At 39.2% G+C, this 14326-nt stretch overlaps 1 protein-coding gene across 1 annotated transcript in view; it reads left to right on the top strand.

Moving 5' to 3' along the window:
- SHCBP1 (SHC binding and spindle associated 1) overlaps positions 1-14326 on the top strand; it is a 59298-nt gene that overhangs the window by 25828 nt on the left and 19144 nt on the right. The window contains exons 9-10 of the mRNA XM_004600976.2: positions 4740-4871; positions 5418-5536. Coding sequence (XP_004601033.1) covers positions 4740-4871; positions 5418-5536 — 251 coding nt within the window. The remainder of the gene's footprint in view (positions 1-4739; positions 4872-5417; positions 5537-14326) is intronic.

Genomic DNA, 14326 nt, shown 5'->3' on the forward strand with positions numbered 1-14326 from the left:
TGCTCCAGGAACCATATAGGAGATTGAACCCTGGTCTGCTGCATGCAAGGCCTTACTGGCTGTACTATCACTGGCCCACATTTTCCTTTTTTAAAAAAAGAAATATCCCATTATTTTCTTCTAGCCTATAGAATTTCATTTGCTGGCTCTGCCGTGCATCTTAAGGGGACTTCTTGCTGGGTTCAGTATGCTGTCTCTGTCTTTGCTTTTGTCATTCTGAATATAGAGTGTCTTAGACTAGTTTTCCTATTTGGTCTGTTTTCACTGGGAATCTTCAGGTCTTCTAAACCTGGTTGCCTTCATTCAACTCTGAGAAAATTTTTTTTAAATAGTATCACTGTGAGATACATAGTTACAAAATGGTTCATGATTGGGTTTCAGTCATACAGTGTTCCAGCACCCATCCTTTCACCAGTGTACATTTCCCACCACCCGTGTCCCCACTTTTCTTCCTGACAACTTGCCCTGGATCCAGCTTGCTTCTATGGCAGGCACTCCCTCTGTCTCTGTCTGTCTCTCTCAGTTTTTCACACACACACACACACACACACACACACACACACACACACACACACACACTTTTCTTCTGGGCATTGTGGTTTGTAATACAGGTATTGAAGCTCCATCATGTATATCCCTTTACCTACTCTGAACACCCAGTTCTTATAACTCTGAGAAATTCTTATCTATGAATTGAATAAGTGGTTCTTCATCAAATTAACCTTCCTGTTCTCTGGTGCTCTGTTCATTTTGTTTTCATTGTTTTTTTTTTTTTTCCTTTGGTCTTCTGTTGTTTTCTAAAGGTTTCTTGCATCTCATCGAAAAGCTTAGTGATCTCATCTATAAGCTTATCTTCTATCGTTTTTTTTAAATATTACCTACCATTCTCCTCATTTCTGTCCTTTTGATTATAATTTTCTCATTTCCATTCTCATACTTTCTTGTACTTTGCTGGTTACCTGTACCATCATTTCTTTGAGCTCATTCAACATCCTTAGTATGGTATCCTAAAGTCATTCTTTTTTTTTCTTTTTGGGTCATACCCGGCGATGCACAGGGGTTACTCCTGGCTCATGCACTCAGGAATTACTCCTGGCATTGCTCAGGGGAACATATGGGATGCTGGGAATTGAACCCGGGTTGGCCGAGTGCAAGGCAAACCCCCTGACCGCTGTGCCATCACTCCAGCCCCGCCTCAAGTCATTTTCTGAGAGCTCGTTGAGCTGGTTGGTACTGGTAGAATCTTTCTTGTCATTATTTAACATTTCATTTTAGGCAGTAACCCTACATTTGTTAGGGCATTTGTTATTGCCCTTCAATGTTTTGTTATTGCCTCTAATGATTTCTCCCTCCCTCCCTTCCTCCCTCCCTTCCTCCCTCCCTCCCTCCCTCCCTCCCTCCCTCCCTCCCTCCCTCCCTCCCCCTTCCCTCCCTCCCTCCCTCCCTTCCTTCCTTCCTTCCTTCCTTCCTTCCTTCCTTCCTTCCTTCCTTCCTTCCTTCCTTCCTTCCTTCCTTCCTTCCTTCCTTCCTCCCTCCCTCCCTCCCTCCCTCCCCCTTCCCTCCCTCCCTCCCTCCCTCCCTCCCTCCCTTCCTTCCTTCCTTCCTTCCTTCCTTCCTTCCTTCCTTCCTTCCTTCCTTCCTTCCTTCCTTCCTTCCTTCCTTCCTTCCTTCCTTCCTTCCTTCCTCCCTCCCTCCCTTTCTCCCTCCCTTTCTCCCTCCCTCTCTCTCTCTTTCTCTCTTTCTTTCTTTCTTTCTTTCTTTCTTTCTTTCTTTCTTTCTTTCTTTCTTTCTTTCTTTCTTTCTTTCTTTCTTTCTTTCTTTCTTTCTTTCTTTCTTTCTTTCTTTCTGTGTGTGGAGGAGGGTTTCAGTCATACCCAGCAGTGCTTAGTGCTTACTCCTGGCTCTGTGCTCAGGGATCACTCTTGGCAGCGCCTTGGTGCCGAAGATGATCCTGGATGCAAGGCAGGTGTCTTACCCACTGTGCTATCTTGCTGCCCTACCCCTTCATGATGATTCTTTATGTCTTGCATATGCGAGAGATCATTCTCTGTCTGTCCTTAGGACTGCTTCACTCAGCGTGATGCTCTCCAGATCCATTAACATAGCAGCAGATTTCATGCTTTCATTTTTTTCTTAAAGCTTAGTACTATTTCATTGTGCCTATGTACTGTAGGTTCTTTATCCAGTGATCTGTTTTTGAACACTTGGGTTATTTCCAGATTTTGGCTACTGTGAATTGTGCTGCAATGAATACAGGAGTGCAAATATCTTTTCTGAAGAGAGTAGTTGGGCCCTTGGGGTTGATGTCCAAGATGTGGAATTGCTGGATCATATGGAAGCTCCATTCCTAGCTTTTTGATAAGTGTCTATATTGTTTTCCAAAATGATTGGGCTAGTTGACATTCTCATAAGCAATGGAAGAAGTTCCCCTTTCCCCCACATCCATGCAACATTGGTTTTTGTTTTTTGTGATGTGGTACAGTTTCAGTCGCGTGAGATGATATCTCTTTGTTATTTTTATTTGCATATCCCTGATAATAAGTGATACAGAGTATCTTTTCACATACATTTTGACCATCTGGATATCTTGATACTATTGTTTTCTTTCGGAGAGCTTGGTGGGCTTCTACCTGACTTCCCCATTGTGTTTGCTGTGCTCTGAGGGTTAACCTTTGTAGTTAACACCACTGGAAGTGTCTGAGGGAATAGGCCGGGTGTTGGTCTTTTCTTTCCTGCTGTCCTCTTCACTCAGTGACAGGAGAGAAAAGTGTGAGCAGTGTGAGGGTTGGCATACACGGCCCAGTGGTGGAGAGTACAGCAGCAACATCCCAATAACACCCTGAGGGTGTCAGCTGGGCAGGTAGCCTCACCTGGGAGGTTGCGTGAACATATAGAGGGTTTGAGATGTGGATGTGGGCCTTAGGAAACCAAAATTATTTTCTTATTGTAGTTTTGCAAGAGAATTTAGTGCTGTTGTGCTTCATAAGATGGCGGTTAGTGTAATCTTGCTGGTGTGGGAACAAACTGAGAAATTGTTATTAAAATTGTTACACCATTTGAGATGCCAGAGCGATACTACAGCAGATAGGATGTTTACCTTGCCTGTGGTTGACCCAGAGGTTTGATTCCCAGCACCCAGTATGGTCCCCTGAGCACCGCCAGGAGTGATTCCTGAGTGCAAAGCCAGGAATGATCCCTGAGCATCATCCAGTGTGGCTCCCCCACTCCCTCCAAAAAAAAAAAAAGTGATAACTATTTGAATACATTTCTTGATCTGTGTGTGCAAGCTTCTTGGCCCACAGCAGGGTCTGAGAATTCACTCAGTCTGATCCTCTGTACCCAGGCATAGCATTAGAGTTTGTGGGTTACCCATTCTACCGTCCATTTCAAATGCCAGCCATAAGCCTGACAGACTTGCTACAAAACACAAAAAGGTTTCAAAACCCCCCTTTTTTGGACTTTGTAGGAGATGTCTAAATCCAGGCTGTTACTGACTACAAACCAGGTGTTTCCATGACCTCTTCTCTGGGTTCTGTTTACTAGAATGCTTTACAAAACCAGGAAATTCATTGCTTTGCCAGTTTAATATAAAATTCATGAACTGGCAGATGGGAGGATGCACGGCTTCCACGCTAGTTCCAGTTACGCTATTCTGGACTTGAGAGATGCTTAATGAACAGGTTGAGTGCGTGCAGACCATACTTTGCAAGAGGGAGGCCTGAGGTCCCTGGCTCTATGGGGTCCCCCCAGCTCTACTGGCAGCAACCCCCAGAGCAGAGGTGGGGGATTGGCATACCCTGCCACCCCTAATCCTTAGCACCACTGGGTGTGGCCCAAAAACCAAAAAGGGGGGGAACCCCAAAACATTGTGCCATTCTCCCAACACTTTCAGCATTTGTTCACAAATTTGGAGACTCGTTAAACAGCACTGTCCTGATACTTATTTATTTATTTTTAAGGTGAAATTTATGGCAGTGTATAATTTGGTTTACTTGTGTTGTAAATACAACAAAATAAAGTTTTAAAAAATAATTTTAAAAGGAAAAATATTAACACTATGTCTCAGGTAAAAATTTTGGAAGGATCAACAACTGTTTGATTCAACTTTAACCTTCATGGTCCGGAATCTGAGTTGAGCAAAGTTGTTATGTTTGTTATAGGGAGCTGTTGCCTGATTTAAGGTAAAATTTTGTAGCTCGAGATAAAAGCTGGGCCTCATTCTGATCTGGAATGAAGGCTTCATTACATAGGCAGGTTGAACTCATTGATCATTGCCAACTAAACTCAGTCTCTTGGGAGGTGAGGGTGGGGGAGTAGGTGGTGGTGGATGAATTCCAAGTTCCAGCCTTTTAATCACTTGCTTGTGTCTCTTGGAAATCTGTGCCCCAAGTCCTTAAGTAGGGTTCAAAATTCTTTTTTTTAACAAAACGAAAGATTCCTAGGTAACTCCACAGGAAATTCTAAGAGTTTTGGGAGTTGTGTATGAAATTGTGGAAGAAGATGAAACATATTCCAGTGACTATATTTATCTTATATAATAATAAAAAATAGCAATATTATATCCTGATTTAAGTTAAAACGGGAATAATTAGGTAATTTAATGTGTTGGGTTGACTGGTCTCAAGTGTCATTTGGAGTGTTTTGAAATAGAGAAATCTATCATAGCAAATGAAAAAGTCTAACATTTGTGGTAGACCTTTTCCCTTCCTATCTTAAACATTTTTTGCTTTCCTCCTTAGGATATGGTCTACCAGATGATATTGTAATAGAAAAGAGGGGCAAAGGAGACACTTTTGTGGATTGTACAGGTGCAGATATTAAAATCTCAGGCATAAAATTTGTTCAGCATGATGCTGTAGAAGGAATCTTAAGTAAGTGTCTTAATATATGGTAACTATAGAAATTATCCCTGGAAGTATAGCACCTGAATAGTGTGTTATCTGTTGTAGGTTTTAAAAGAAACTTAACTTTCCCTGGAAAATCAAGTTTTAATAAAATACCATTCAATCAGTGGGAGACTGATTATTAAGTTTTATGGCATGATTACTTAGGAAACTTATACCCCAAAGTGAAAAATAGTTTAACCTATTCTTGAATATTGTGCTCCGTTTTTGTATTTAATTTGTTCTTGCATGATTCTCAGAAAAATACTTTCTGATACTTTTTCCTGTTAATGAAAATAATTTTAATATGATTCTGCGTTTCTGAGATTGTCACCATTTTTACAGAATGCCGCTTCTTAGATTTTCAAACAGTTGTTGTTTTGATGTATTGCCAATTTGTAATTCTAGTAACAGTTTAAATGGGAGTTACTATTTGGAGGAATTTAGATTATATTTAATGTCACCTCTAGTTCATATTTAATATTAGAACAAGCGCTACTTCTTAAAGCAGTTGATTGCATGTTTTTATCATAGTCATTCACCGTGGCAAGACTACATTGGAAAACTGTGTACTACAGTGTGAAACTACAGGAGTCACAGTACGAACATCAGCAGAATTTCTAATGAAGAACTCAGATTTATATGGTGCCAAGGTATGGTAACCTTTTCTTTCTGGGAAGTAGTTCAGTCTTGACATCTAATAACTAAACAAAATGTATACTGATACTCTTTTTCTTCAAGAAGTACATACACAAATATACGCCTATGTACTAACTCAGCAAGACTCAACTACATGAGGGTCTTCTAAAATGTAGCATTTTCAAAACATATTAGGGAAAAATAACAAAATTCAATTCATTAATGGTAAGTTTAATATTATTATAATGAATACTATTGTTTTGGGTTTGGGGGCCAATACCCAGAGGTGATCTGGACTTATTTCTCAGTCTGTGCTCAGGAATGATTTTTGGCAGTGCTCAGGGGACCATTTGCAGTGCTGGTGATTCAACTGGATAGGCTCTGTAGGCAAGGCAACCACCTTAACCTCTGTAGTATTTCTTTAGCGTTTTAGTGATAATTTTAAGAGTTTTTTTTTTTAATTGATTTTGTAAATATTTTAAAGCTCAGTTGCTCTTTTAAAAAGTTAGACTTTCAATTTTGAAGTACTGTAGATGTGACCATGCTGTTGTAAAAAAGTAATACAGAACTCTAGCCTTTGTTTCTTCTAACTGTACTTGGGAAACTGTCAGTTTATTACTCCAGAATAACATCAGTTCAGTCAGGTTTAATGTCTCCATCACTTTAATGATACTGCAGTTTTATAGCCACATTCACTTGCCTCTCCATACTAACTCTAGTCACTGGCAAATCCTAACCTGTTTTCCATTTTTATTATTTCATCACTTAAAGAATGTTATACTAATGTAATCATACAGTATAGAAACTTTTGGAGTTGTTTTTTTTTTTTTTCACTCAGCAGCATTGTTCTGCATAGCTTTATCTAGATTGTTGCAAGTACCTATGTCCTTTTTTTTCCCCCCTCTTTCCCTGAATAGTATTTAGTATTCCAGTGCATGGATGGTTGTTCCAGTTTGTTTAGTTGTCAGCATGTTGAAGGCCCTCTGAATTATTTCCAGTTTTTGGCTATTCTAAATAAAGGCTCTAAGTACAAGCTTACATGTTTTTCTTTCTTTCTTTTTTTTTTTTTTCTTTATAGGGCCTACACTTGATGGTGGTTGGGGAGAGGCATGCAGTGCTGGCCATTGAACTTAGGGGACACACACACACACACACACACACACACACACACACATACACACGGCATATACTCTTACCATTTGAGTCATCTCCTTGGCCCTGTATGCACATAATATTTATGTGAATATTATTTTCATTTCTCTGGGACAAATGCTTAGGCATACAGTTACTGATGAAATGGTAGTTACATAGTTGTTTTTTCAAAAAAAAAATAGTTGCTAAACTGTTTTCTAGAGTAGTTGTTACAAAATGTAAACTTTTACCTTCCCAAACAGCAATATACTAATGATTCAATTTCTCTATGGTCTCACTATCATTTCTTCTTCTTCTTTCCTTTCTTTATTTTTAGGCATGTTCATAGTTGTGTGGTTTTAAATTGAATTTTACTAGTGGTTAATAATGTACAGCATTTTTTCATAAGCTCATTATCCCTCTGTTCAGTGAAAGGTCTATTAATGATTTTGCCCATTTTCAATTTGATCTTTTTTACTAGACCTTTAACAGTACTGGTATCACTGTCACTGTCACTGTCATCCCATTGCTCATCAATTTGCTCGAGCAGGCACCAGTAAGTCTCCATTTTGAGACTTGTTACTGTTTTTGGCATATGCTACAGGTAGATTGCCAGTCTCTGCCCGAGAGGGGCAGAGAAATCGAAAGTACTCATATGCTAGCTATTAATCTTTTGTTAGTATATATATGTACATATATGTGAACAGATATGCTAGTCTCTAGTTTGTTTTTTTATCTTCATGTTTGCTTTTATAGAATGAAGTTTCATATTTTAAATATGATGTTTCGGTTTATCAGGTTTTCCTTTTATGAGTTGTGCTTCGGGTATCAAGCTAAATAACTCATTGCCTAGGCTTATACTTCAAATATTTTCCTATTTAAAAAAATTTTTAGGGACTGGAGCAACAGTACAGCGGATAGGGCATTTGGCTTGCACATGGTCAACCCAGGTTTGATACTGGGCATCCTATATAGTCCCCTGAGCACCACCAGGAGTAATTTCTGAGTGTAGAGCCAGGAGTAACCCCTGAGGATCGCCAGGTGTGACCCTTTTTAGATTTTGCTTTTTGCAAAAAAAAAAAAAAATTAAAAATATTTTTAAAAGAATTTCATAGCTTATATTTTATATTCAGATCATGATCCACTTTTGATGGTTTTTTTGGTATCAAATCTGTGACTTAGATAAATTTCACTTATTTGTCTCTGGATATTCAATTGTAACTGCACTGTTTCTTAAAAAGGCTTGATCTTTTGTCTATTGAGTTGGTTTAAAGCTTTAAAAAAAATTGTTTGTGTAGGGACTGGAGAAAGAGTATAGTGCTTGAGGTGCTTACCTGACATGTGGCTGGGTTTAATCCCTGACACTGCATAGACTGGTCCCCCTGAGCAGAGAGAGAGGGAGGAGTAAGCTCTGAGTAGCCACTGGTGTAGCCCAAAAGCTAAAGACCAAATTAAAGCAAAATGAAAAATATTTAGGTGTATTTGTGTGGGTTTGTTTCTGGGTTCACTGTTCTATTCCACTGATATATCTACCCATTCTTGAACCAATATTCGTAAGTAGATATTGTCTTCAAGTCAGGAAAAGTGACTCTTCTCACTGTATTAATATTCTTCAAGAAAATTTGCTCAGGGCGCACTCCTGGCTTTGTGCTTAGGAATTACTGAATTACTCCTGGCATTGCTTGTGGAGGGGACCATATAATATATCAGGAATTAAATTCAGGTTGGCCATGTGCAAGACAAGCACCCTACCTGCAATACAATCTCTCAAGCCGCTCAATACAGATTTTAGGGCGCATATGCTGCCTGAGTCCATATGCTGCTTGTGCCCATGTGGCCGAACACATGTGGTGCCCAAGCATATGTGTCGCCCGCATCTCCCCTCTTGAGATGTGTACTTTTGTGCTTTCATGTCTGCTGCCAGGGTATGTGTAGGGGCTCTCCTCACCTTTGGAGAAGTCTACCATTCTCTCTTGAGCGAGTTTCTCTCTTTCTCTCTCTCTCACCGTCCTCCTCCACCACTCTCTTCCCCTCCACACCTTCAAAAACCTCCAAATAAAATCTGTTTTACTATAAAAAATATATATAAATATAAATTTTAGAAAACTATTGTGTGTATATATAAGTATATAATATGTATTATAATATATTTATATATAAATGTGTGTGTGTGTGTGTTTTGTTTCTTTTTTGGTCATATCTGCCTGCCCAGGTGGAATTTCTGGTTGTGTGTTCAGGAGTGACCTATGGTGGCAGGGTGATACTTAAGAGATTGGAAAGAGGGTCAGTGGGATTCAAGGCCTTAACCCCTGTGCTATTCTGTGACTTTGATAGGAATTTTATTTTATTATTATTATTTTTTAAATTAATTTATTTATTTTTATTTTTTGCTTCTCGGGTCACACCCAGCGATGCACAGGGGTTACTCCTGGCTCTACACTCAGGAATTACTCCTGGCGGTGCTGGGGGACCATATGGGATGATGGGAATCGAACCCGGGTCAGTCGGCTGCGTGCAAGGCAAACACCCTACCCATTGTGCTATCACTCCAGCCCCGATAGGAATTTTAATAAAGCTATATATCAGTTTGAGGAGAAATGGCATCTTTGGTTGGTTTCCTCCATCTATGAAACTTGTATTCTCCTCATATATTTTTATTTGAATTCTTTCAATGTGTAGTTTTCAGCTGTAGGTCTTTTTGTGTCTTGTTAGATTTATACTTAAATATATAATTTTGAGGAATAATTTTAAGTGATAATTGTATTTATAATTGTTCATGTGTTCATTGCTACTAGATGCTTATTGATCTCAGGAGTATTTTCATGGACTCCATGGAATTTTCTTTGTAGACAATCATGTCATTTGCAAATAGGGGTGGTTTTATTTCTTCCTTTCCCCTCTGTACACCTTTAGTTTCCTTCTTTTTCTACCTTATAGCAATGAGTAGAACTTCTAGAATAAAAGTTCTGTGATTTTGTCATAGTTGATGTCTTTATCTTATTCTTAATGTTATAGTACAATTGTACTATTAAGTAGAAGGGAAACTGTAGGGTTTTTGTCAATATTTATTCCAGTTGAGATTTTTCTATTTCTGTTTTTTTTGAGTTTTAAAATAATGGATGGGTATTTGTTTTGGTTAATTGTTTTGTATTAAATTGATTAGACCATATGATTTTTCTTTTTGGAAGAAGTAAAATGTCAGATTATATTAGTTGATTCAAATTTTTCAACCAGTCTTTCATCCCTGGATTAAACTTTACTTAGTAGTATATATTTTATATCTGTAAACATACATAAAATTTTGGAAATTTTTTTAGGTATTCATGAGGGATAGCATTAAAATTTTTTTTAATACTTTTCATCTGATTTAGATATCAGGGTAACGACTTTAAAATGAATTTGAAAATACTTCTGTGCTTGATGAGATTGAATATAGCATTGGTGTTAGTTTAAATGTTTGGAAGTAATCTACCAATGCAAACCATCAGTGACTCTTCTTTTTTAGCGGTTTTAAATTATGAATTGAATCTGCCTTAATAGTTGTAGGGCTACTACAGTGGCTTCACATTGAGTGAATTGGTCGATTTCCTCATATATTAGAGGGCATTCCTGGTAGGCACGAAGCCAAGGACTTTCCTGTGTGTGATGGCAACAGTGGCTCCAGTGCACAGGGTCCCACTCAGCTCATTAAAGCCTCATATCTATTTGGGGAGGCAGGTGGATCACTTCTTCCCAGTTCTGTCAAATTTATGTGTTTACTGAGTTTATAAAATAGCTTTTTCTTTGTTCTTCTATGCCTGGGTTTCTGTAGTGATATCCCTAGTTTCATTCTTGATTTCTTTTTCTTTTTCTTTTTTTTTTTTTTGGGTCACACCTGGCGATGCACAGGAATTACTCCTGGTTTTGCACTCAGGAAATACTCCTGGAGGTGCTCGGGAACCATATGGGATGCTGGGAGTTGAACCCTGGTCGGCTACCTGTAAGGCAAAAGCCCTATCCACTGTACTATTGCTCCAGCCACTTGATTTTTTGTTTGTTTGTTTTGTCTTTTGTCAAGCATTTCTTAATTTTATTGACTTTTATTTTTTGTTTTTTTTGCTTTTTTGGGTCACACCTGGTCATACACAGGGGTTACTTCTGGCTCTGCACTCAGGAGTTACCCCTGGCGGTGCTCAGGGGACCATATGGGATGCTGGGAATCAAACCGGGTCGGCCATATGCAAGGCAAATGCCCTACCCACTGTGCTATTGCTCCAGCCCCTATTGACCTTTTCAAAGTAATAATGCCATTAAATTGATTTTCTCAAATTTTTGATTACATTTATTTCTATTCCTTGTTGGCCATGCATTTGGGCCACATTGTTTATTAAGGAATGTTTCTTGGCTCTGTGCTTAGGAGTCATTCCCTGTGATGCTTGGGGGAACTATATATAGTGCTTGGGATCAAACCAGGGCCAGTGGCATGCAACTAAGCACCTTAATCTCTGTGCTCTCCCCTACTTTTATTTGTCTTTTCTTTATTTCTTTCTTCTGCTTTCTTTGAGGTTGTTTTACTATTTTTTTTCCCCCTAGGATAGCTCTTAATGATCTGAAACTTCCCTTCTTTAATATATTCTTTAAATACTTTTAAATTTCTCTCTTGACATGACTTCAGTTCTATTCCACAATTCTTTTCAATTTTTAAAAAATTTAAAAATTAATTTTAATGTAGAAAAAACTACAACTGTTGATACAAATCTGAGTTAAAATGGATTAGATGACAAAGCTGCAATATTAAAATCAATAGGTATAGAAAATCCATTTATGTGAAAACTGTAATGTATAATCACAGGGTTGTTAAGTCCTTGTCTAAGCATCAATTAAGCTATATGTTGACTTGGGAGGTGTTGCGTGGCCACGTATGTAGCCACACAGTCCAGAGACTTCAGGGTCTGTGGTTTGGGCCTATGAATAGACATGGTGGTTGGCTGTGGGAGTGAGTGTGGTTGCTGGCGCTTTAGGAAACGTGGGGGTGCGTTACCCACCCCAACTCTGAAGAAATCACCTGAGTTCTCAGTCTGGGCACCAGGTACCTGAAATGACTCACAGATTGGTGTCTCTGCGGAGGATAGTCGTGAAATTGGTAGCTGAGCCCTGGGCGTGGCTTGTAGTGGTGAGTTGTGGGTGTGGCTGCCAAAGCTTTGGCTTAGCGGGTATTCGCTCTTCTGTGGGTGCTCCAGAGTTTTCAGGTGCAGGGATGGGGTGAGTTCATAAATTTTACTCTGCTTGGCGAGCATCTACTGGGAGATTTAGTCGGGAATTGATGAAGCAGGGCCAGCTTGTGAATCAACAAGTTGGCCGCTGTGGGAGGTGGGTGTGGCTGCTGGGGCTTTCGGAAGAATGGCACCCACCCCAATTCTGAAAAATATTTCATAAATTTCTATAGGTTGGCTGGAGCGATAGCACAGCTGTTTGGGCATTCGCGTTTAACGCGGACGACCCCGTTCGATTCCTCCGCCCCTCTCGGAGAGCCCGGCAAGCTACCGAGAGTATCCCGCCTGCATGGCAGAGCCTGGCAAGCTACCCGTGGGGTATTTGATATGCCAAAAACAGTAACAAGTCTCACAATGGAGACTGTTATTGGTTCCTGCTTGAGCAAATGGATGAGCAACAGGACGACAGTGACAGTATACTTACAGTCTTGATTCATATTGCATTTGAAAGTATTTTACTTAGTTTTTGGATGATTGGAGTTTCCCTGTTTCCAGTTTGATTTCATTGAGGTTATGAAGCATACTACTGTTTTGTTTTGTTTTGTTTTTGTTTTGGGGCCATACCTGGCGAAACTCAGGGGTTACTCCTGGCTCTGCACTCAGGAATCACTTCTTGCGGTGCTCAGGGGACCATACTAGAGATCCAAATCCAAACTGGGTTGCTGTATGCAGGGAAAGTGCCTTACTGTTATACCATCTCTTCGGATCTGCACACTACTGATTTTGATTCTTTCAAATTTGGTTTATTTTCAGTTAAGGCACCGTGACTTACAAAGTAGTTCATAATATACTTTCGAGCATACAGTATTCCAATACCAATCTCATTATTGTCAACTTTCCTCCACCAGTATCCACAGGTCTCCCACCTCCCAGCCTGCCTCCTTAATAGAAACATTTTTTTTTTTTGCAAGGCAAATGCCCTACCCACTCTGCTGTTGCTCTAATGCCTACCTGATATAACAACATCAAAGATATTGATATAACAATATCTACTTTTTAAAAAAATTTATTCTTTTATTGAATCACCATGTGGAAAGTTACAAAGCTTTCAGGTTTAAGTCTCAATTAAACAATGCTCAAACACCCATCCCTTCACCAGTGCACATATTCCACCACCAAGAATCACAGTATACCTCCCCCTTCCCCCCCCACCTCCCCAGCGCCCCACCCCACATGTGTAACTGGTAAATTTTACTTTACTTTCACTTTACTTTGATTACATTCAATATTTCAACAAAAAACTCACTATTATTGATTTGGAGTAATAGAAACATTTTTAAGTTTGGTTACTATAGTTTGGATTTCATGCTTGCAGTGTTGTTGGTTCTGTGTTAGATATATACTGTACCTCTACACTACTTATGTATGTACCAAGGCCCCTGTAACCTTCTATCCACCTTGTCATGTCTGATCCACTTTCTTCCTCAGTATTTTTTCTCCCTGTCCATCTGATTTTTAGGGTCAAGTGTAATGTATTTATTCCCCCTTTGGTTCATTCCCCTCTCCCGTTATTCTACACATCACACATACTGAGATCTAGTTGCCCTGTTTTTTCTCTTACTTTACTTAATATGATATTCTACATTTCCATTCAAATTGCAGCAAATTGCATGATTTTATTGTTTCTTGCACCTACATAGTATTCCATTTTATATAGTACAGCTTCATTGTCTCTCTGTCATTGGCCACTTATGTTGATTCCCTGTCCTAATTATTGTATGAAGTGTTGCAATAAATAGTGATGTGAAAATGTTCTTTTGAATGAATGTTTTTATCTTGTGGGTAGATACCAAGAAGTTGGGTTGCTGGCTCTAGTCTTTTCTGAGAAATCTACTGTTTTCCATAGGAGTTAAATCAGACATTCTTACCAGCAGTGGATGAGGATTCTTTTTTCCCACAATTCCTTCCAATACAGATTGTTTCAGGGCTTTTTGGTTTTGTTTTGATATGTGCCATTTTGTGTCAGGTTACCACAATAACTGCCTAGCAGGGGGTCACCCATTGGGGACCGGTCACAGAGAATGAGACATACATAAGAAGATAAACACATGTCCAAACATTGGGGTCACCTGAGTAGCCAACAGTGAGTTCTCCTTGCTCCCAGCACATGTTTAAGTTGACAGGGACACTCAGAACAGTTAGTAAGCTCATCAAATTCAATGGGTACATTCAGAGCAGAGGCTGGGATATTTACATAGTCAATCAGCAGACACCCTTAAAGTATAGAGTAAACTTCTAACAATTTTCTATCCTATTTTTATGCCTATGTTGTCTTTTACATCTAAAAGACCCTAAACTGCTTCAGTCTATCCTTTCTTGGGCACACATTTATTTGCTGACTTTCATCTATTCTTCACTGGGATATCAATATTTGCTGCTCTGTTATGTTCTAAAAGATTTAAACTGTTTTGTGCACGGTAT

The sequence above is a fragment of the Sorex araneus genome, chromosome 8, assembly GCF_027595985.1.
Source record: "Sorex araneus isolate mSorAra2 chromosome 8, mSorAra2.pri, whole genome shotgun sequence".
Taxonomy (NCBI): domain Eukaryota; kingdom Metazoa; phylum Chordata; class Mammalia; order Eulipotyphla; family Soricidae; genus Sorex; species Sorex araneus.